General features: G+C 34.2%; 2 protein-coding genes across 3 annotated transcripts in view; both read right to left on the bottom strand.

Moving 5' to 3' along the window:
* The window catches only part of VWC2L (von Willebrand factor C domain containing 2 like), a 155,870-nt gene extending 137,369 nt beyond the window's left edge, over nt 1–18,501 (bottom strand). For both annotated transcript variants that reach the window (XM_004262757.3, XM_033428167.2), the window contains exons 1-2: nt 17,793–18,501; nt 15,031–15,500 (exon numbers count right to left, since the gene is read on the bottom strand). In XM_004262757.3, coding sequence (XP_004262805.1) covers nt 15,031–15,420 — 390 coding nt within the window. In that variant the 5' untranslated portion in view covers nt 15,421–15,500; nt 17,793–18,501. The remainder of the gene's footprint in view (nt 1–15,030; nt 15,501–17,792) is intronic.
* A 609-nt stretch (nt 18,502–19,110) lies between these two features.
* SPAG16 (sperm associated antigen 16) overlaps nt 19,111–25,529 on the bottom strand; it is an 877,426-nt gene continuing 871,007 nt past the window's right edge. Inside the window, exon 16 of the mRNA XM_033428194.2 lies at nt 19,111–19,434. Within this exon, the coding sequence (XP_033284085.2) occupies nt 19,259–19,434 (176 nt within the window). The 3' untranslated portion in view covers nt 19,111–19,258. The remainder of the gene's footprint in view (nt 19,435–25,529) is intronic.

Genomic DNA, 25,529 nt, shown 5'->3' with positions numbered 1-25,529 from the left:
TACAGAGTACAAGAGTATTTAACATCCACTGCCAATCCTGTAGCCAGTAACTTGCATGTGGCAGATGTCACCTAATAATCAATGGGTCCAATGGATTTTAACCAAAATTCACAGTCATCTGAAATAAGACCCATTGTGTCACTGATTAAAATGCCCCTCATTGTCGTATGTCTAATGGGGTTGTGGTGACCTCTTCAGTGATCTGTCCTATTGATTGGAGCATATTTGAAACACTGAGGTTTTAAGTCTAATCAATTTATGGACATAGAGCTGGAACTTCTTTATGAATTTCAATACTGCTGAAGCAAATAAAAAAACAGATGCATAGATTTTTTTTTTATAATCACCTCCATTGGTCAGCAAATGTGTATGATTGTATCATTTGAGTAACAAGTTTAAGTAGTAGATATTCTTTCTGAGAAGTTGGTATTTTGATAATATATGCTGGAATATTATTTCTAGGGTATCTGTCAAAAACTACTTCATGCTTGTTGAAAACAGAAACATTTTAGTCAAGCAATTGTAAAGAGTGCACATAGCTTTGCCCATGTAGATACAGTAAACTAGGTAGGTAATAAACTAAAATTCAGAAATGATATAAATTTTAAAAATTATTTATTCAGCATTTTTATTAAATGTGTATTATACACAAGATAATGTATATACGGTATACTAAGATGAACTCCATAGCTAGCCTTCCCTCAATAAATGGCAATAGTGACAATCTAGATGTCTATAAAAATAAGTTTTGAAATGAATTGATTATTTATAAGAATAACTGATGGTACTATTATAATGGAAGACAGAATTATTAAATTTAATCCTTCTACTCATTTGCATTTACTCTGAGCTAATGTAAAACACAAGAATATTGCAAAAACAGTTGATGAAATACCCAGTCTAAAATTATTATCAAGTACAGAAAGTTTACTCATTCTTTAAAACTCATCATTATAGTTGCAACACAACAATGACATTATATTAATGTTTTTTTCTCTAAAATATTTTCTTCTAAAAATTTATTTAAATATATTTTGGCATTTGTTTTAAGGACAGGCAACTCTACAATTATATATTGCGTATTCTGATAAACTGATGGTATATAGAACCATTTTTTTAATCAGTATTTTCAAGGAGTTTTATGACAATAAAATATAGCTTTTTCTGAAAAAATGAAGACCAGCATAGAGAAAAATAAAATATAGATAAGGAGAAGGTAAGCAAAACCACTCTTCAGTTGCAATCACAGATGTATTTTTTTAAGTAGGCAAATACACACTTAAGAAGAAATATCAGTGTGTATTTAAGAGGAAAATAAAGGATGTTTTAGTTGCCTCTAAGATCTTAAAAGGAGAACCCAAAGGTGTAGACAAAGGCTAGCAGATTCAAGATAAAGATTTTGATAAAGTATTGATATCACACCTATACTTGTGAAATATCTTAGAAAAGCAGCAGTCTCTAGTTCTTCACTGATACTCTGGATTGACAATTGCTTTTACTACAAAGGTCTTTGACAAGGAACTGAATATTTCAAGTACAGCCTGTATGTCTCCATGCTAAGGATGTTCCATTTATTACCCATTTATGCAACAAGGGAAAAGTGAGCAACTGCATAACTTCAAAACTTTCCTGTTGACACTGTGAAGGACAGACTGTTGATATCAGTTAAAAGCCTATCATCTACAACAGCATTAAAATAAGGTCATGTGTGGGTGGGGGAGAATACATCACCGTGAGAATTCTACAATGTGAAAGTTCACGTAAGAGACAAATACGATCAGTTCTATTCTACAGGAAACACTGAGCGAAGGTGATAACAGAGAGGGCCATAAACTCTAGCCTTCTAGCCTTGCATGGATGAAACTGAATTCACGGCTTTTCAGGGTCTGCGGGGTGGGAGGTATAGGCACTCCTATACAAAAATCCATTTGTATTGGGAATGCCAATCAGATTATTACTTAACAAATCTTTTCTTCATTTTCCATTTACTAGTAATATTCTTTTCCATGTTATAAATAGAGAGTAATTAAAAATTAATAAAGTGCTTTATAATTGCTAATATTAAAATATTTTCATTTTAAGTCCAAACAGCAATTTCCTACTGTATTTTATACTACATTATTTGACGCTTAATTCATAGCTTACACCTTATTCCACAAAAAAATATTGGGATGGCTTATGGGCAATAATATGAAAGAATATTGTAATTGAAAATTACAATGTTGTAATTGAAAAAATCTTGAGTAATTTCTTGATTAAACCTTCTGACTTTAGTGTGTATCTTTTGTGCAAGTAAAGCAGAAGCAGTCAAAACTTTGTAGCTGTTTATAAAAATTGTTAGTGCTACGGACCAGTGGAATTCAGCCCAATTCCACTGGGCTGAATGGCCCAATGGAATTCAGCTATTGGATAATGTAGAGTAGGCACATTTGGAGCTTAAGTCCTGCCATCAAACACTGTTGTATTACCTTGGACAGGTTATTTAAACTCACTTGACACTGGGGTTTCTTATTTGTAAGATGGAGTTAATAATAACATAATATTAAGAGAGCTCTAATTTTCCTCATTGGATTCTTATGAGACAAAAAGGAAATAACGTAATATTTGAAGAAGCTTGTAAATTATGCAGCATTGGGTAAATGACTGTCATTGTCATCATAGCTTTCAACTTGACCAGTGGTTTTTTTTGTCTTTTAAATTTTAATTTCCCTTTGTTCATTTTCAGTGGCTGTGCATTTCTCAAAAAGTATATTGATCATAAATTATTTTTATGAAATTATCACATAATCATTTCCAATATGAATTATTTGAGATATTAAATTTGTAAAGAATATATATTTTAGTTTTGAGAGCAATCTGTGTTGCATCTCTAAAATGTAGCAATGTTTGCACTCAGATTGTGTTTAGACTAAGAATGACATTGGGCAACATTTTTTCGATAGTTAATTAGATTCTTATTTACAGCAATGAAACTTCAATCTTTCATCAGAGTCTTGCCAAAAACAGATTTGCAACAGGGTAGCTTGAGCTCACATTTTTTGGAGTCCTGATTAAAGTATCTTCTAGTTTCAGTGTGAAAGGCCTAGAGTCTCATTAACAAAAGGAAAATTCTCTGTGATTGTCCTTTTTCTCCCTAAGGAAGTTTTCTAAATCTCAGCAGTCAAAGGTTTACTATTTTAGCAGACCTTTATTTTTAATGTTGGGAAAAAATTAAAGTTAGACTGAACAATTTTAATTTTTTCTCTGTCCTATTTAACATACAGTGAAAATAAGTGGCATTTCAGGGAGCTGGGCTGTCCTCTCCTCATACAGAAATAGGACTTCATTTGGTAAGCACTGGGAGTTTCTACAATGACTGTGGTATTTCTAAGGCCGCAAAAAAACACTTTCAAGGCCCTTTTTTCTTTATGCGGGCCTCTCACTGTTGTGGCCTCTCCCGTCGCGGAGCACAGGCTCCGGACGCGCAGGCTCAGCGGCCATGGCTCACGGGCCCAGCCGCTGCACGGCATGTGGGATCTTCCCAGACCGGGGCACGAACCCGTGCCCCCTGCATCGGACTCTCAACCACCGCGCCACCAGGGAAGCCCTGTTGTTGCTTTTAATTTGTGTTTTCCTGATGCAGGAATTTAAAATGAAAACAATAACTAAATTTGCAAAAATATTCCTGGTCAATCCTTACTGCATTCAGAATGTAGGGTTTTTTTTTTTAATAAATAGTAATGCACCTTAGATGCACCCTTCTTTATTGCCATGGGAGTTTTTTAAGTGAAGCCAATTGAGCCATGTAAAACGTGGAGCAGGCAAAGAATTTCCCTCATGTTAGCAGTGCACTACATTTCCATCAGAAAGATATGAGACTTAACATGAAATATTTCAGAGTGATAATTGAACAGGTATTCCAGAATATAGGATGTGCTCACTCAAATGAAAAATAAGCCATCTCTATCACATTTCTTTCATAATGTCCATAGTATACCCATGGAATCTGGGCAGGTGTAATGGAGCGTTAGAATTAGAGTCAGAAGCCTCCCTTCTTGTTTATAAAATGGGAATAAAAATATCTCAGAACTGAATCATTCAATGAAGGAACAAAGATGCACAATATTTCATAAAATTGTCAACAATTATTTGTATTTCCCTCAGGCACACATCTGGTTGTGTCACTTCCCTGACTCAAGCCATTTGGTAATTTTCCACTTGGTCCAAGCTTTGCCCCAAGCTCCTGAACCTGGCATCCACATTGTGAGCGGGTGCCACACTCTCTTCTCTCGCTTGTCTCTCACTTTTTATCTTCTCTATACCCTCTGCTCTGGCCACTTGGGTTAACTCACTTTTCTCTGAACGTGCTTTCCATTGACTTTTGCCAATTTTCCTGTTTTGTCTAAAATGTTTTCAGTGCACTGAAATCCTCACTCTTAGGATCTTCCTAAGCTCTTCAGACTGAATTATTTCTTTCTTCATATGAGTTCCTAGAGCAATCAGCCCATGCCATCTGCTATTAGTGGTACCTGTGTTATTCATTTTGATAGACTAGGCGTACCTTGATGGTCTTATACATTTTTGTACACCCCCCCGCAAGACCTATCACCTCTCTACATGTCAGAGACATTTAGGACATCTAATGGAATCAAACCATGGATTATATAAGTTGACTTGAAAAGATGTTAGTGAACTTAATAAGTGAGCAGACAATATACATATTTTCATTTATTAATATATCTATTATATTACACTAAATGAAAAATACCTACTTGTCACACTGTCAAAGGAGAGCAGATGGGATATCAAAATATAAGACATTTTTATCATCTTTGCTTATCTATTTCATCCGAGAATGTCATCTTTGCTTATCTATTTCCATCCGAGTAAGTGGAAAGTTATTAAATTATCATACATCAATGCAAAGAGCAAAGCCGTACGCCTTGGAGACAAATGTGCAAAGAGACTTAACGTGTCTGCTGTTAAGTATGTATAATACATTTAAAATAGGCAAATTTAGATGCCTTTGAAGATTTACACACGTGGAAAGACATCCCCGAGACCACCTATAAATGAAGTAAAACCTATACCTAACAGTACCCAAAGAATTTGTAACTTTGAAGAATGTGGGTTACATGAAAGTACAATTTGAGGGAAGTAGAAAGGGAAGAAGAAGAATTTGATCGTAGATCAGAAGTTGGCAAACTTTTTCTACAGAAAACCAGACAGTAAATATTTTTGACCTATTTGGGTCATATAATCTCTGGAGCAACTACTCAGGGCTGGATTGCAGCCTGAAAGCCACTATGCACAATACATAATGAATAACCATTGCTATTTTCCAGTAAAACTGTACTTACAAAAACAGGTGGTGAGCTGAATTTGGCTAATGGATTGTAGTGTGCTGATCCCCGTCTTAGATTTTTGGTTATATGTAACTGGCGTCATCATTATTATTTTGAATAAGTCATTTTCCATTTAAATTGTTTTATGTAACACAAATTAATAAATTACCATAAATAACCACATTTACTGCAATTTTGGAAACTTTAAAAAGGACCAGGCAATAAAAGATAAGCTGAGATATATAGATTTTTATCATTAACTGCCCATCTGAGTCAGATAAAGGAATAAAGGATGATCTTGGTCATCAACAAAATACTTCTTAAACTGTTTCATTGAACGCTTATGAACTTTAAGATGTTAATAGATGTTCAGAGAAAAAGTATTCTGCTGTTACATAAATCTGTGAAATACTGGACTTAAATACAGGTAAGTAGTAATAGTAGTAAAAATGTCAGATAACTTTTATGAATCCCTTATTGTGTTCCAAGTAGTTTTTACTATTATCTCTATTTTAGAGATGTCTGCACTAAGACATAAGAGGTAAAGTAATGTGTGCCTAGGTCACTTAGCAGGTAAGTGGTAGAACCTACTGTAAAATAGTTTTCACCATACTGTTGAGCTCTTAGCTGTTGAGCTGTGTACATACTGACTCTCAAAGCTTTAAAAAATGTTCAGGCACTGTTAGTATATATTAATATATACATTCAAGCACTGCACATTTCCAAGAGATAGTAAAGGACGCATCATTTCTCAAATTTACTTGACCATGAAAAAAAATAAAAAATCCTTACTAAAATTCCAGCTGATCATTAGAATAATCTGGGGAACTTTAGAAAAATATAAATTGAAATCATTTCAGTTGGCATTGTTAGCATTGAAGAGAGAGAGGTCAAGGGATGTGAATTTTTGCAGCATTCTTGCCTTAGATGATACTGATCATATGCCAGTTTAGGGATATCCCTTTGTTCTAATGCCATGCAACTAGAGATTTTTGTACACTCCATCCATTTTTCATACTCCACTCCTGTCATGTAGTGAGAGGTGGGAGTTTGCAGAGTGAAAAAAATCAAGAACACAGGTCCTCAGTTCCTAAAATCGACTGTATGGCAAGAGCAGCTAATTTAGTTCCTTTGTTACTTCCTAGTATAGTCTCCGTGAAAATAAGTAGGTAGTGTTTAATATATTATAATTTTATTTTGGCCTATATTGTTTGCTTTAATTACAGAATTTTTCATTTTTAGACAAAGGGTCCTCTTTTTATTAGAGCCTTTGTAAACTTAGGCTCCTTTTGCAAACTGTCCTCTATCTGTATCAAAGACAGATTTTAGATATGGCAATATTTTATTGTTCTTGTCAGCTTGTAACTCTGGGTTGTCATGGAGCTAGGTCCTGATATCACATTTCTATAGACAATTGGATGAAATAAATGTTTGCATCCAATGTATTTATTGGAAAGGAAGATGCAAGTGAGCATTAAACCTGAAGGCTTAAAATGTAGATAAAAGACCACAGGAAAGAAATATATTTATATTGCCTTTGCAAATAGTAAGCTATGCCAGCCATTGTGGTGTTTTTACTAAGTTTCTGTTGGTCTTTGTTTTACCATCTGTAAAATAAGTTCAAAGTTCTTTTCCATATCCAAAATTCTGTTGTCGGCTCTTAAGAGTAGGAAGGACTTAGATTTAAAAAAACAGCAACAACCCATAATGCTTGCCTTTTATAAACAGAACTTGTATAAACTCAGATACTAGAAATCCAATCCCATGCCAAGAAATAACAATCATAGCCAAGGGTCAATATTAAAGCAAAATGGTTTCAAAATCCCAACCAAGTAATGTTTAATTAAAAAAAAAACACAAACTTTTGAGCAGTCAGAATTGTTAACTATAAATTGATATGCAATACTTTAATTTTCTAATTCCCAATACTATTAATTCTTCATAAAACATATGATGACATTATCGTGCCCATCCTGTAGATAGAAGGATTAAAATTATTTGAGTTTTGTTCATGGTCTCATGACGTAATAGGGAGGAAATTAAGAGTTGTGTTCAGTGGATTTGTATCCACTTTAAACAAATTTATACAGTCATAAAATAATATCTAAAAGCTTTTTCAGGACATAAATGAATTTTTTTGTCACTTTAGTACTTTATTCACTCTTCGTGGCATCATTAAATTCTTGCAAAGATGGCTTTATTGTGATGTGCTATATGGCAGGCTGGAAGCAAGGAAATCAACACTGGTGATATGGGAGACTGAGATTACTGATGCTAATCAGTGGATTAATAGTCCAAAGTACAGACTAAAATAAGCCAGTCCCCAATTAATAATGACTAAGGCTTGAGAAAGATCACCTGGATAAGCAAACCCACTGATCACTTCAAATCGCCTCTAGTTATTTGTTTCAAGCTCTTCCTTGAACGCTTGGCAAAATACAACTAAAAAATAGACCAATAGTTTTTTCTTGTGCTGTCCTTCATAAAACACACTGCCTGATATATAAATCAAGCTATAGGGAAACAAAACAAAACAAAAATATTGTCAGGGAGAATAAGGAGGAGTAGAAAAAGATTTTCTTAAAGTAAGAACATTTCCCAGCTCCCTCAAATTTCACACACATACACATACAACCCATGTATGAAGCAATTTCAATTTAGACTGTATATAGATTAATACACAAAATTTGCACAAAATATGTAGACCTAATTTATGAAATAAGAGAAAAAAACATGCTTGTTAGTATCACACCATTGACTAATTATGTGTTTTGGTGAGTAAAACAACAATGAAAAATAAGCAAATTTCTGACATATTCAGAAGCTTGTACAATTAGAGTTAAAGTTTGGAGGGGAGACTACCAGGTCACTCTCTTTTCAGGTTCATCTTCTCACAGTATTGGAGAGTCAATAAGGAATGGACAGCAAAGTCTACACACAGCTCATGACTGACCTCAAGTCTGAGGTAGTCACTAGCAGTGATAAGCTCCGCAAATCCCAGATGTGGCCGCAGATCAAACACCAATCTCCTGGTGCGCCCAGGGAACAGAAGCCCATACACAAATCTCTGTAGTCATGCTTATCACACAGTTATCACCATTAACGGCAGCATCTTGCCGAATGAAGGACAGTGATAAAAATCAGTGGGTGAGTCTATATATAACTAATCAAAGGGCCAGCTGATCATCAAGTCTCTTAAAATTTAAAGTAAGTGACTTTTTCAGACTATTTCATCCCTTCAGGGGTTAACTTGGAAGCCATTTATTCCTACAATTCTAATCCCTCATTTTAAAAAGTGTTGAGGGTCATTTCCAGTTCTCATCGGAGCTTTTGAAAAATTATTTCAAAAATCTGGTCTGTTTTCTAGATTTAATGTAGTTTTGTAGAATTAAAACATGTCAAGTGAGCACAATATAAAAAGAAAGAGAAAGGTTTGAGGAACTTTATAAAGTTTTAACAAAATTGACTTCTAATCTTTGAAACTGGTCAGACATTATACAAATTGAGCAGAGGCTCCCTAGTTATATACAAAGATGGATATTCCCCATTGAGAATTATCCACTTTGAGCTTGTTTGTTGTACAGGCTGAGGGCTGAGCTTCAGAGGAGCAACCGTCATTACTGGTTAAGGTTACTTAATCTCTGTTATTTTGTAGCTACTTGAAAGGAGAAGCCATTCTTGAATTCACTCAAAGGCAGTTTCAGTATTAAAAACTACAGCATGTTCTGCAAAACAAAAACTGCATTTTGCAGAGTCAGTGATTGTGGAATTAGCCTTTTCAATCTCCCAACAAAGACCTCAATTATCTTTGTTGTATGAAATTATGATGTTTTCTAGGACTTTCTTTGGATGAAATCTTACAAATGCCCCTGTTTGTTCCATTAATCATTTGTTGAGAACTTGTATATCCTCTCTTGGGAAAAATATCTTTAAAAATCCCACCCATATTCTTAAAATTCACCCATTTCTCTGTTATTAAAATAAATACAGAGGGTCAAAAAATGAAAAAATAAAAATAAAAGAAACCCTTCCAGTTGTTAGGATGAAACTTTCACTGTCTTGCCTCTCATATTTCAGCAGGACATAACACATTTGATTCCATTTGGTGGCATTAAAATACATACATACATGCAACCTTCATACCTCTGGAAAGATGCATTCTGTACCCCTCTGTCCAGTACAAACATCTTAGTTTCTGTGCCTCTCATAGAAGCTGGTGCCATGGCAGATGAGTGGGTGGGGTACAAGAAGCTGTATTTCTGCAAAGTGTTAACTATTAGTCCCTTCAATTGAGATTTCTTTACAGCCCCCCATTTTTTTTCCTGTTCTTTCACATATTTGGTTATCAGTTCCTAGAGTGTGTTACTTTTCCATTCTTTCTCTGTATTAAAACAAACAGACATAAAAAAAAAACCTCCCAGTCCTAAATTCAAAAATCCTTTCTACTCACTTTTACAGATTTCATGTTACATTTAATGTCCATTAATGTTAATTGGACATTAATGATGGGGGCATAGATTAATGAGAAAGTTGGGAAACCTGTCTTCCTATGAAGGTACCCATTGAAGAGTGAGTCAGTTCTAAACCTTAGTTGGCATCGACATTTTTTATGGGTGTGATGATTTGGCAGAATACTCTGAGTGATTAATTTTCTGTCCTCTTTGCTGCTTTCCTCAAGATTTAAATGTTAAACCCAAAATTCAGGGCAAAAACTAGGCAGCTTACCACAGCATGAAAACATGTTTTCTTTTTTTAAAAAAAGCAATAACATATTTACAAAATGTGCAAAATGAGAAAATAATCACACTGAACCTATTAAAAATAAAAACCAGAAACCTGCTGAACTGTCAGTGTCTGAAATAAAACTAAAACAGTACAAGTTTTAAAGTATAAAAAAATCCAAAATGGCTAATTCTAGCTGAGTGAGAGTTATAAAAATACTGAGCAAAATAAGAAATTATTTCTCCATTTAAGAAACTCAGCATGAGATAGTTATCACAGAGCCAAAGCTGATAGAACCTACATTTCCAATCAAGTTTTTCTGTAGGAAATGCTATTGTAATTTATTATTTATACTTCTTATTTCTCAAAAAGTAGGTTCCAGTGTCATTTTGCTTGAGTACACATAAAAGAAAGATGAGAAAATCTACTATACAATGACCTTTAACTTAATACAATATTACCAGAACACTGGAAAATTTAGAGTTTTCAAAAAGGGTAGAGAGAAATCCATTTTCAAAGCTTGCATCAATGTGTTGAAAAAACCCCAACGTTTATAAATAACATTATTTTTTCCATCAGGTGACACATGTATATCAATTTTTTTAACCACATTAAATGTTTATTTTTTACTGAGGTATAGTTGATGTACAATGTTATAAGTTTCAGGTGTACAACATAGTGATTTATGTTTAAATTTAGTGATCAGAAAAGACTGAAGTAGGGACTTCAGTATGTCTTTGTAACTGTATAGAGTGAGACCACACAACTAAAACACTGGATGGTCATTACAACACTTGGGATGGAGATGCAATGCAAGATGAATATTGGTTAGGAAGGGGTAGGGGAGAAGGAGTAGAAAGTAGAAGCAGTATGGAAATATATGAACAATGCGTGTCATCTTTAGGGGTCCCAAGAGCACTCTTTACCTGAAGCTTGAATGCTTCTCTAATTAAAATGGGGAGGTCAACACATAAACAGAAATTAAGGCATTTTAAAGGAACTTTTTTTATTCTATGTGTTCAGTTATAACCTGACTCATTTTGTTCACCAAAATATATTAAATACCTGTTATGTGGTTTATATGGGGCTGGGGTTGGGAACAGAGGAGGAAAAAGAAAACACCGCCCCTAGCCTCAAAGGGTTCACTGTCCAGTGGGAGAGACAGGTCCTTTCACTTTATATTATTGCAGTGTGACAGAGGTGGTAAAGGTGGTGAAGAGTTTATATTCTGAAGCCAGGATGCCTGGGTTTGAATCCTAGTTCTTCTACTTTAGATATGGTGTTAGGCAAGCTGCTTACACTTTGGTGCTTCAGTTTTCTTGTCTGTAAAACAGTGCTAAGAAAAGTGTAACCTCATAGTGTTATTATGAAATGTGCTATAATACATATAACGGCCTTAATGGTGTCTGGCTATGATTATTGTCCTTGTTATATGGTGTGAGACGCAGCCCAGGATACATAAGTAGGACAGTCAGAGAGGGCTTTGCAGTTGAGATGAGATTTAAATGGAATTCTGAAGCAGTCTAGTAAGACTTATACAGGTGTGTATAAATGGTGAAAAAGTATGGACAGCATGTGCAAGCACACAGGGAAGAGAAGTCACTGAGAGTTTGAGATACTTGGAGAGGTTGATGAGTAGAATCTAGACTATACTAGGGAATTTAGAGTTTTATCCTCAAGACTTCCCTGAATGTTTCTGTTCTTTGCATGCTGGTCATCTCATTCTTTGTTTTCTGCAACAGTCCCACCTCCCCAGCCATTAATATCACTTCATCTCTATTCAGTTATATACTTGGCTATAAAGTCATTTTGTTTAAAAAACATATTTAACTAGGTCATCTCTATGTATAACAACTGCATTTTGTCCCTTGTTATTCTTTAGACTGAATCTAAATATTTTGGCCCAGTACTCAAGTTCCTCTTTCCACGTTCCAAAAATGCTATGCAAATTTACCTCTCTCTCCTTATAATGGCATTTTAGTAAGATCCAGCTTCCTGTTATTCTCATCTCCCTCCTCTCCTTGCAGATTTTATTCATCCCAATCTCTGATTTTGCTCAAGCAGTTTCCTCTTTGGAACTTCTCCCTGGATAAATTTTAATTTTTTAAGAACAGGGTCATCTGTGACCATCCTGAAGAAAAAGAAAGTTTGTCTGACCAAACCTCACACCATGTTGATAAGCTTCTGGCACCACAATCCCTTGGTGTTGACCTTCACAGTCACATACTTTAGACTTCCTTTCCCCCACTTCTCTCTCCACGTTGTTCATGCCTTCCTTGTGGGTGGAGATTTTGCCTTCTAGATACCTTACTTTCTAATGTATGTACAGTACATCTACAGTAACTTATATAACAAAAAGCCCAATAAATACTTGTTGGATGAATATATAACATGTAAAAATATCTTGTAATACAACCTTCTTAATAACATGCTAAGATTATTATTTGAAAGTTGCATACAGCTTTAAAGGTCAGCTTACAAGAGACAGGAAACTAAATTAGAGAATCAGATGGCTGATATTTACTAAGGCGTACATAGTTCACGTAAATAAGTAGAACATTTAAAAAAAGGTGTTGGAATTCTTTCACTTGAGTGACTTTTAAAATCGAGCTTCCATCATAAAAATGTAGGTGAAGACATGGAGGAATGGAGAATTTAGAGTAAATCCCTGGACATTAGAGTTTAGAAGGAGTGAAACAACCTTTTGTTCAATATCTATTGTGTACCAATCACAAGACTGCTAACTTCATATAAATTATCTCACAAAATCTTTCCAACATCTCCTCCCATCAGAAGTAATGGTCATGATGGCCATTTTGTAGCAAAAGCTACTGTGGCTCCAAAAGTTTAAGGACTCCATCCAAAATCTTACATCTAAGTGATGAATTTGGGATATGAATCCAGGTCTTTCTGACTCTAGAGCCAAAGTGCTTTGATATAGGCTTTCTTGTTTGCGTGTATTTAGAAATAGGTTAAATAACTTGACAATTTTGGACAGGTAACAAACTTTCTTGGTCTCAGTTCTTCATTCTTATTAATGATCTCTAAAGCTCTTAAAACTAAATCCTTGTGAAAAAGTGGCATCTGTTTTCTTTTTTTAAATCACATTGATTTAAGATCAATGATATTGAAAGTCAGGGAAAAAGTTGTGCATATCAACGGATTAAATATTAACCATAGCAGGGACAGATAGTTGGAGTAAAGCAATTACTAACTTGCTATGTCTTTATTATTTGACATGGTAAAATAATTATTACCTTTGAAATAAAATAAAATCTAATAAAAACAGGGAAAACTCTAGCATTTTAAGTGGTGAGCTAAGTTAAAAAAAAGTCAGTATCTTTTCTTCTTTTATATAATTTGGTAATCAATATGTAATAATCTCACATTTTATCTGGGGTACTTTTTGCTTAGGCTAGGCTATCTTAAAATGTCTTTTTGCATTCTACTCTAGATAAATATGCATGTTAGAGGAGAGTGACATGATTCTAGAACTACGTCTAGAGTCAATCACGTGTTGAGTATTTGCATTTACTTTTGTTAACCTAAGAGTAAAAGTAGCTAATATCAAAATGTGTCCAAGATGTTAAAGACCAGAAAGGCATTAATAAATATATGATACTCAACTATTATTTGATGTCAATAATGGTAATTTTACTAGACTCTCAAGCCTCTTCTCAATATTGTGCAACAAAGTATCATATATGTGAAAAAAAAGTCTAGAATAACACTTATGTGTAAGAAAGTTGAATATGATAATTATCATTAAAATTTCTCTCGTGTCCTGAGGAATCTAATTAAAATAAATGGGTTCCTTGGGTAAATTAGAACTGGTATGAGCCCATAACTTGGAATAGACCAAATGCAATGAATTGCCAATACACAGGAAGTACTCTGATCATGATCAGTTAAAACCTTTTTCCACGTATTGACTTCTTCCACCATTTGATTCTTGTAAAGAAGGAAGTTGGGTCAGTGCCAATAACTGAACATTTCTTCTCTCAAACATAAAGTCTCACTGAAAACTAGCTATATCTTCTTTTGCCTACAAGATTCTGAGCACCTTGTCACAGAACTTGGTTAGGTGAAATGAAAATCTTTATATCAAGCCATCAGTATGACAGAAACTCCAAGGCATGAACTGCCATTACATCTGAGGACATGTTGATATATTAATTTATACCTTAAGGGTTCATACCTGGCTGTAGGAAATGCTAATTAAAACTAGCCATTAGAGAAAAGAGACTCCAAGAAGAGATAAAAGTGAATTCCAAGTTACTTGAAAATATGACACAAGCATAAAAGAAAGACTAAGAAATACCATGGAGGCTGAAAGGCTGAAAAATTAGTCTTTTTTTTTTTTTTTTTACTACCTTTTACAAGGGACTATGATAAAAATTCAGTTCTCTCTGGGGTCCTGTAAGTAAAAAAAAAAAATCTAATGAGCAGAGAATAGAATGGGGACCATGCTCTACAACAAGTAAGTCCAATGTATATTCTTAATATAAAGACCACAGCTCAGAAGTGTGTCTCTGTAGCACTTGCATTTCCATACACTAAATAGATAACTCTAGACTATAATTAAATGGCTCCAACTACAGGCTAATAAGCCACACACACACACCCCCAAAAACTCACAAAATTTAAACACATAAATGGACACATAGCCTTTAAACAAAGTTGTTTCCTTCAGAAAACATATTTTGTTATAACACCAAGGAAATGTTTAAGGGCAAAAATAAAAGATGGCAACATGCTCCAAATACTTCTGAAGGAAAAAGTTATTGTGAAACCCTACAGATACGGATCAACAAACCAATTACCTATTTGTTGACCACACTGGTACTTATGCTAACTGGAGTCATATTCTTGTAAATCAAAGAGAAATTTAAAACTGTGTTTTTCCAACTGTAATTTTAATGTAGTAATCTAAGTATGTGGTGTAAAAAGTTAGTATTCAATAAATAAGAAGGGTAACTCATACCTTAAATTCCTCCAAGATTTTGTAATTTTTCCCATGATATTCACAAGAGTTTTTCACTTCCTTGCACTCAGGACAGCATCCATTGTGTTCCACTTTAGTACATTTTGGGTGAATTTTAGGGCATTCTGGCTGGTCACAAACAGGTCCATCCAGAGCACAGACACATGGACAGTTGGAATGCCCTGGGAAAAATCGTTCTCCCAACTTGTACACAAAGCCGCTGTCATCCACACACCCTTTCCCTCGATAGTCATCAAAAATCAGATTGTCATTACTGGAAGTCTGGTCACCTTCATCAGCAGGATAGTCTTCATGACTGATGGCAGCAGAGGTGACCAATCTGGGGATGACCAACAGAAGTATGCAAGCTTCATGAATATGAAGAGCCATCCCCCTCCTCAAAGGATTCTGGATGTTCTCCTAATATTAGATATACTCAGCTCCTTCCATGAGAATACAAGAGGGGCAGGCTGAAAAATAAATATTTAAAAAGAATAATTTGACATATATAAAGAGAATATAGATTCATTTAAACCCATGCTCTTAACATGTTTATTTGAGATCTATTTGGAAGCTACTAAGACCTCAAATCGACTAAGTTCATGCAACTATCTACACTTTATTATGAAGTTTGGACAGTTGATCCTTGGCAATATATGCATTAAAATTGTCCTTTATGGACTTACTTTGCCTAGGAATCTTCAGCTTAAATTTACCTTCTGAATTTCAAAGGTTTAGCTTTGTCTAAATTGTAAGAAGTGGTTTTACCGAGACTCAAAGGGTGATCTTACTAATAGTTACAAATAACTCGAGAATATTTGAATTCATGTTCTCTTTGAATTCACTGATTAATGAGTGACAGAATGTATATATGTTACAATCATCTGAAAGAAAACTCAGGAGATTAGTGAGAAGACATTCTACTTCTAAAAGAAAGGGAAGAAACCAACAGCTGAATTTAAATTATCACTGGATGCAGCTACTACAAAGGTCTTCCTACTTCTTTACGCCCATAATTGGAGAACAATGGTCTCAATATAGGTGACTTGTTTAAGTGAACATGAATCTGGATTTTGAAACATAGTTAAGCAGGAAAATAGCACAACTATTCCACAGTGAATAAAAGAAAGAAAACTTTAAATAATAAGAAAATGCCAGGTATTGAAAAGGATTTGTTAAAAATTTATTTGTACTATTGTCCACACCTTTATTTTACTCAGGAAGTAAGCTCCTAGTGGACAGGAAAGATGTATCTGTAAATTATTTTTACAGCAACCTGACTCTAATATTCATGTAATAAATACTACTTGAATTAATTCAATATAAAATAAATGACATTCACACACTCTTGAAAACATAACTGTTTTTTGACATGCCAAAGATACTTGCATTTAGGCAATTTGCATAAAAATGCCAGTGTAACTGTTTATTGAAGTTTCTTAAAAATAATAGGGTGTTGCCAATTCATAGAAAATATGCCATATCAATTTGGTGTTATTGACTCTTGTACACTTCACTTAGTATTAGTGCTTGGTGGGGAGTGTTGGCAGTGGGCTCTTATTTAAATTATCAGAGTGACTAACTCATACAAAGCCTTGGGAAAACTGTGACTTTAGGGAGTAATAGATAAGAAAAGTGTAAAATAGTTCATTTGCCTATTTAAATGGTGCTGGCTTTATGCCAATATTGCTAAAATTGTATACAGGACATTTTCAGATCATTTATAAATGTTATTTGTTGGTTTATTTTCAGATTATAATAGCAATGATAAACCATCGATTTTTAGTCTAACATATGCAGATAATTTTAAATAAGATAAAGATAGCATTAGAAAACTTCAAGAACTATTATACTTGCATTTTAAGTTAGATATGCAAATTCTAGTAATAATAAAATGGAAGGGAGTATATTCATGACCTCTTTTAAGAGAAAACTGCTCTCTAATATTAGAATTCCTTTCGGGTAGGTAATGATAAAGGAGACGGATTTCTTTTAAAATATGTCAGAAAAAAAAATAAATAAAATATGTCAAAAACAGTGAGTCATGACAGAACAAAAAAAAAGCAAACCTATAATTCTACTTGAGAAGCTGGAAGCTCCCTTTGACAAAGCATTTTTTCCCTTAAATTACTACAGAGCCCACAAACATAATACAAGCTTCTGAAAAAGCATAATTTTCCAATTAAAGCATGCATTTCCCACATATTTAGAAAGTTTATCTTAGAAGAAAAAGGAGCTATTGTGCTTTCTTATAGTTTTCTAGTAGTATCTGTCAATACATGCAAGATAAGCCATATAAAATACACATATCATTCTGTTTCAAAAGGACATAGAAAATGATCTCTTTGTAAGCTACAGGTAGGCATTAATGTGTCAGGTTAGGGTGAATGTAAACTTAAAGGTAAAAATAGGGATGTAATACCTACTTTATATAAACATTAAGCATGCTTTTATTATATGAAATATATTTTAAAATCTGCATGGAGAAAACAAGGTCTTTTCAGTATAAGAAAGTTATTTTTTTCAAGAGCATTCTTCTTAATTAAGCTACTCTAGTGCAGTTTAATATTTAAGAGAAGAAACATTAGAGAAATCAAAATGTTTATCTGAAGATTTTTAAATAAGTAAGAAAACATTGCTATACTGAGGATCACTTCCCAGCTAAACTTTCCCCCCACCCCATATTGTTACATATGATTTTAAATGACTGCATCTATTTCTTTGAGAAAACAAACATAACTCATGTCATGAGATACACTTACCTAATCACTCTGGAGGTTAAATGGTGGTGGTGGGGGTCATTGACCAATAGAAACTAAAAGATCAGGTATGTTTTAGAAAAGCAGTTTCTTTTTAATTATCCAAAGAATACATTTTCAGGCTTGAATTAAAGGCAATCCATTCTACCTCCCATTTCAAAACACAGTCAAGAAGCAGTCTCCCGCCCTTCCAGAGAGAAACACTGCAGACACACATAAGAAATATGCTTTGGATCTGTCTTCAGAATTCAAAGCAAGAAGCAATGCTGGTCCTATAGCAATCCAGACCCCAGTAGCAGAATCATGTTGAACTTATTTTTAGCCTTTTCCCAGATCCTTCTATGAAATTTCCCGGCTGATTACGCCTCCTCCACACATGAGTTCACTTACACAGTGTTTGATATGGCAGTAGAGGTGATTTGGCTAGGCTCTGAGGATCAAAATCAGCGACAGCATGCTGTAGCTTAAAACCCACTCCACTGGCAATACCGTCAGCATCATCCACGATATGTTGCTTGAATCCCCTCTTAAACACCAGAAAATACTAACTGTGGACGTGAAGGAAAGGAGCAACTTTAGCTGGGTTTCTGCATCACTGAGAGCAGTTTGCAGACTGCTGATTTGGAGCTCATTCTGCCGGCAGCTGGGAATTCCTCAGCACCACGGACAGCGCCAACAACTGGCTTCTGAGCCGAGCTCGGTCGAAATCCGAGCTGCTCCTTTGGACCAGGCTAGAGCGTTCTCTAAGCAGTCGCACTTTATACAGTGGATGCATGCATTGGGAGGGGGAAAGGCATTTTACGTGCAAGATACTTACTTGCATTGAGACTACGATTTTTTTTTCTTTTCATTTTTTATTGTAATTATACTTAATGCATTCTCCCATGGGCTTCAGAGATGAAAGTTCTGGAAGAGCCTAGCATTTAGACTTAAGCCATCTGCAGTCTCTGATTATTATTAACAGATAAAGTGTAATCATTGTTAAAGAATCTGTGAAAATGTATGCTCCCCAATTCTACTTGACCCTTTGCTTACAGAAAGACTTTCCCTGTGCTACATGATTAAACTTCAGGTCTTCCTGCAGTTTAGATTTGATTTTTAAAAAAAGTAGCCTGGTTCTCCTGCAGTTTGTTTTGTAACATTCAAAATCAATCTGTAATTCATCTAGTCTGTCATTAGGCGTCATTGTAAAGCTGTTTCTTCCAAACTGCTAGCAAAGATGCTCTGTCTCGAAATTCTTATCAAAAGGAGAAAGAAAAAGACCCAGACACAAATAAATGAGCAGAAAGTTTTTTTTTTTTTTATTGGTAACAGTAATGAGCACTAAAATATATGTCCAAAGCATGTTTTAAAGCAAATTGTAAATGTCACCTGCTGGCATATTTAACCAGATATTTACTGGTTTGGGACTATACAAGGCATTTTCAAGCCTTAAAGGGAATGCCCTCCACAGTGGGATATGCTGACCATCAAGACCACGTTCGAATGGTGCCGTCGGAGTCTCCAGAAAACAGAGTCTCTCCATCATGAGAAAATACGACCGTGTGAGCCTCACTCTCGTGGCCCATCAATTTGTGGATCTGCCCTGATTTAAGATCCAGTAAATGGATAACCCCATTGCCACTTGCTTGAGCTAAAACTTGACCTGACAGAAAGAGGGAGGGAGGGAGAAAGAGGGAGAGAGAATGAATATCAAAGTTTTATTTCAAGCAGTCACAGTTTATAAGCAACAGAATATACAGTTTTGTTTCAACTGTAATTCAGATTCATTTTACGTTAGATGTCAGTCATTAAATATGAACTAACTCCTGGCTGTATAGGAAATAATTCCAGTTAAAATTAAGATATGCCAATGATTAGATTATAAAATTTTTAAATGCTCTATCTACTTTATATGCAGAGGTCATCAAATGCCCTGCTAGTCTCCTTATATTTGGGATTAATAATTTTGAGAAGATGAGATTGAAAGCAATTAAGCAATGAAGCTTTCTTTTTTCAAGTGAATTATTTCTGAAAAAAAGTATTAAAAAATAGGATTCAAAATGTATCTAAGGCAAAGATATATATATATATATACATATATACATGTATACATATATACACATACACATATATACATATATACACACAGTGGGTAATTTATAACTTAAATTTGTTTATTATACTTAAATTTGTTTAGTATACTAAATCACTACTTAGAACTAATAATATACATTTATACTTTAAAAATTGTGGTACTTATTAGCACAACAAATTGTTTTTGGAGTTGAAGTGAAAATAAATACCTCCATATCAAAGATGTCTTAGGTTTTTTACTCTAATTTAAAATTCAAAATTCTGTTAAACTAAAATTTTGTGTCATAAGAGAGCTAAATACTGCACAGAGTATTGTCATAATATTTATACCATATATTTGTGAGTTAATAATTTCCTTAAAGTGAAAAACATATCAGCAATCCCATTCTAACTAATACTTTTTTTTTTTTTTTTTTTTTGCGGTACGCGGGCCTCTCACTGCTGTGGCCTCTCCTGTTACAGAGCACAGGTTCCGGACGCGCAGGCTCAGCGGCCATGGCTCACGGGCCCAGCCACTCTGTGGCATGTGGGAATCTTTCCGGACCGGGGCATGAACCCGCGTCCCCTGCATCGGCAGGTGGACTCTCAACCACTGCGCCACCAGGGAAGCCCAATACTTTTTATTAAAGAAGTCCAGCAGCAAACTATCAGGGAATTTGGAGGTAAGTAAAAACAACAGAATATGTCTACATAAGTATGTGGGTTAAATAAATGACTTTAGTACTGTCACTGGGATTATCTAATCATACTTAGAAGGCATATAATATTATCATTCCAGTAATGCCATTTAAAATTCATTAAACTTTTTCAACACGTTAGATACTGGATTTAGTACCTAACATATATATTGATGATTCCATATAATCCTTACAATATCTAATGATAAAGAAAATAATATTAACTCCATTATATAGGTGAAGAAAGAGAATCCTGGAAAGGCTAAGTAACTTGCTTAAGATGACACCCTAGATACGGAGGGAGCTAGCATTTAATCACAAACACTTTGAATCCAGAGCCTGGGGTTTTAGTCATTTTTTTCCACATCCAGCACAGCATTTTTATCAGTGATGCCTTCTTGACAGATGTTAAGTAGGTGATATATTGTTAAAATAGAATTTTTCCGTTCCATAATAAAAATTCAATAATAATATTGCCATAAAAGTCACAGTCAAATATTTAATCAAGAATTATAACCCAAATTGACATGAATATCTCTAAAACAGAGAAAAGTTATAAAAGTAAAGTTAATCATGATAAATATGGCCTATTTGCAAACCTTTATATCTACTGAGCTTCTTCATTTAGAACAAAGCCTGACACAGCAAAGATCCTTAGGATGGATTAGAGTGTCCAAAGCAGCAGATGTGAATATTTATTATAAAGCCCCTTCTACTAAGTCTTTGCCGACAGAGGCATTACATGTGGATTACACTTCCAGCCACACATTGTAGGCAATTGTTGTTTGTGACTTTCCTAAGAATGAAATAACTTTTTTCTTGTATTCTTCACACAACAACTAGGAAGGTGGTAAATATCATTTTCTATTTTTGAAAACAAAACCAAACAGAATCAAAGCCTGTAAAGAAAAAGGAAAGAATTTAGCTTTTAAACCATTATCTTTTGTTGGAGTCAAATCTGTAAAAGTTTTAATTGGAAGTATTTATGAAAGTCCTCTGTAATTCCTGAAAGCTTGTTCAATAAAATAGAGAAGATGATAACATTGGAATTTAATGATAGGGATTATATAATTCAGCAGCACCGTGCCTCAGGTATCTAAAAAATGTGCCTTTGTTAGAACAGATTTGAGTCAGCAAGTTTATGGTGAGGTTTTCAGGTTTACTTGAACTCATTTTCAAAAGGCTGTAAGATTGTGTGTGTGTGTGTATATATATACATAAAATCATGTTCATCTCTAAATATTGGATTATTACATGGCATATAATGTCTGACCCCAAAATTAGTTTTACTAGGATCTGAGATGCTGAACTCTTTCTAGGTTAGAAGATTTTCAAAATTACTTACCAGGATGTGTCAGTTACTACATTAGTATCTGTTGGTGTGAGAGACAGAGAGGTGGCACTCTCAAAAGAAAAAAATCACAGTATGACTATTGGTGACATCTCTACAAAGCAGAGTGTTAAGAGACATGTGCATAGTTATCTTTCTATATATCCTGATGATTGGCAATAAAAAGTAAACTACAATATGAATCATTTGTCATACCAATGTCACAGTCTTAATGACAAATTTCGGAAGAATAGAAGATGTACCTACATCAAACTTGGTCAATGGAATTAAAATATGGTAGACATGAAATTTTAAATAGTACTATGAGGATTTATGAAAACTTGTACCAACAATGTTCATGTTAAAGTGAATAAGCCTTTTTCAAAATAGAAATATAATTTATTTTTTATTTCACATTTTAAAATTTTATAACATTTTAATAAAATATTAAACCATTATAACATTTTAATAAAATTTTGTCTCCTAACATGCAATTCCTGAATAGATTATTTAAAATGTCATTTAGCATGGTATTTTAAGAATAATTACTAAATTATAAACGCACATATTCCACAAATATCACATGGATTTAAAGTATATTATTAAAAAACATAGAATAATATAGTTTGCCAACACTGATTTAAAAATAAAATAGCCAAATTGGTTCATAAAGGTATTTAAAAATATAAATATCTCAACATGTATTAAGCAAAAAAGAAGCAAGTCTTTTTTTTTTTTTGCAGTACGCGGGCCTCTCACTGTTGTGGCCTCTCCTGTTGCGGAGCATAGGCTCCGGACGCGCAGGCTCAGCGGCCATGGCTCACAGGCCCAGCCGCTCCATGGCATGTGGGATCTTCCCGGACCGGGGCACGAACCCGTGCCCCCTGCATCGGCAGGCGGACTCTCAACCACTGCGCCACCAGGGAAGCCCAAAGTAAGTCATTTTTTATATAACATCTAAGTTATCAGGATTCCCAAACTTTTACAGAATGGGAAGAAAGTAGGCAGTCTGGGGAGAAGATTGATATAATTTTATAACTGCTATTCTTTTATATAAATCAGTAAATATCAACAATGAGTGATTATAACTGTCTTGATCCACACATCTCTGAAAAACTTAATACTTGTTTTTATCCATCAAGACTTCAGAATAATTTCTTGTTGCTTAAATCAGTATGTTGTTTGTTGACCAATGAGTTTGAATGAGGATAACATGTATTACTATCCATTTTACTCTATTGGATTAATTTGCTAACTTCTTTTGGCTAAAGAAGATAAGCACTAAATTTCACCTTCACTCAAAGTATTGCTCTGCTATTGGATGAGTGAACAAACCTTTAAAAATTAGTGTTTCACTCAAATTTTAGTTCTAAATTAACTTATAATTTACTTAACATAATAGAGCTTCTTTATACTCTGTTTTAAAAAGTAATTTTTTGAAAAATGTAGGTTTAATAATATCTTGAGCAAAGCAGTCTCAATTGGATTTGGTATAAAACTTGAATGTTTGAATCTCTTGAAGTTTATAAAATGAATTAACCCATGGAGATTGAGTGGTAACATTTTATCTGGGTATATGTAATCATTTTGGATGAACCAACAAAAACTGGAAACTCATTGTATTCTAACAAACTGTGCAAATAAAATATTGGCACTTTTTCAAACTAAAGAATTTAAAATTAATTTTAGATAACTTACATGTGTGAAAATTCAATTTGAGAGTATACACCTAAAATACCCAGGAGTACCTGAATCTTTTAACACTTACCTCCTAACCTAGACAAATCCTTAAGTTTAGGAATTCTGCATATTACCTACTACTGAAATATTTTTGACACTAACTATGAAACTTGACATAATCAGTAATGAGTACATGCTTGTTGCAGGAGGAGTTGTGGTATGATATAAATAGTAGTATAATATTGATTTTTTTTTAAAAGAAAGGATATGAGTTTCTTTGTCTTTCAGATCTACTAGAATGAGTTCACAGTAGCCATCGTTTATTGAGCATCTAGAGCTCCACTGGGTACCTCACATGTTCTGCACTCAATCCTAACAGGTAGATATTCTCCCTTTTTAGCTAATGAAGAAAGAGACTCAGAGAAGGTCAAGCTGGGATTTGAATTGAAATATTTATTATTCAAAAAGTCTTGCTCCTTTTACTGGCTTTAAAATTTCTTTCATAAATTACAACTCAGATAAGTGTGACACTTGGGGCTTCTCTTTGAGTGCCACTGAATTTCCAAAGTAAACAGGCTCAAATTTAATGCTCATATTAACACTGAAGAAAAGAATTATGGGATTGATTTTACGACTTTGTGAAACTCTGAAACTAAAACATCCATGGGCTTCACATATCAATTAATTCTTTTTTAATTTAATTTTTATTTTATATTGGAGTATAGTTGATTTACAATGTTGTATTGTTTCAGGTGTACAGCTAAGTGATTTAATTATGCATATACATATATCCATTCTTTTTCAGATTATTTTCCCATATAGGTTATTACAGAATACTGAGTAAACTTCCCTGTGCTATACAGTAGGTCCTTGTTGATTATCTATTTTATATATAGTAGTGTGTAACGTTAATCCAAAACTCCTAATTTATCCCTCCCCCGCCTTTTCCCCTTTGTTAACCATATTTGTTTTCAAAGTCTGTCTGTTTCTGTTTTGTGAGGAAGTTCATTTGTATCATTTTCCTCTTTAGATTCCATATATAAGTGATATCATATGATATTTGGCTTTCTCTGTCTGACTTACTTCACTTAGTGTGATAATCTCTAGGTCCATCCATGTTGCTGAAAATGGCATTATTTCATTTTTTTATGGCTGAGTAATGTTCCATTGTATATATGTAACACATCTTCTTTATCCATTCCTCTGTTGATGGACATCTAGGTTGCTTCTATGTCCTGGCTATTGTAAATAGTGCTGCAATGAACACTGGGGTACATGTATCTTTTAGAATGATGGTTTTTCTCTGGATATATGCCCAGAAGTGGGACTGCTGGATTATATGGTAGTTCTTAGTTTTTTAAGGAACCTCCATACTGTTCTCCATAGTGGTTGTACCAATTTACATTCCCAACAAAAGTGTAGGAGGGTTGCCTTTTCTCCATACCCTCTCCAGCATTTATATTTGTAGGCTTTTTGATGATGGCCATCCTGACTGGTGTGAGGCGATACCTCATTGACATTTTGATTTGCATTTCTAATAATTAGTGATGTTGAGCATCTTTTCATGTGCTTTTTGGCCATCTGTATGCTTCTTTGGAGAAGTGTCTATTTAGATCTTCTGCCCATTTTTTGGATACTGAGCTGCATGAGCTGTCTGTACATTTTGGAGATTAATCCCTTGTTGGTCATTTTGTTTGCAAATATTGATATTTTTTCGCACATTCTGTGGGTTGTCTTTTCACTTTGTTTATAGTTTCCTTTGCTGTGCAAAAGCTTTTACACTTAATCAGGTTCCATTGGTTTATTTTTGTTTTTATTTTCATTACCCTAAGTGGTGAATCCAAAAAGGTATTGCTGCAATTTATGTCAAAGAGTGTTCTCCCTATGTTTTCCTCTAAGAGCTTTATAGTATCCAGTCTTACATTTAGGTCTTTAATCCATTTTGAGTTTATTTTTGTGTATTGTGTTAGATAATAT

Source organism: Orcinus orca, chromosome 7 (genome assembly GCF_937001465.1).
Source record: "Orcinus orca chromosome 7, mOrcOrc1.1, whole genome shotgun sequence".
NCBI lineage: Eukaryota > Metazoa > Chordata > Mammalia > Artiodactyla > Delphinidae > Orcinus > Orcinus orca.
The sequence above is the reverse complement of the archived record's forward strand: the minus strand, read 5'-3'. Positions and strand labels throughout refer to the sequence as shown.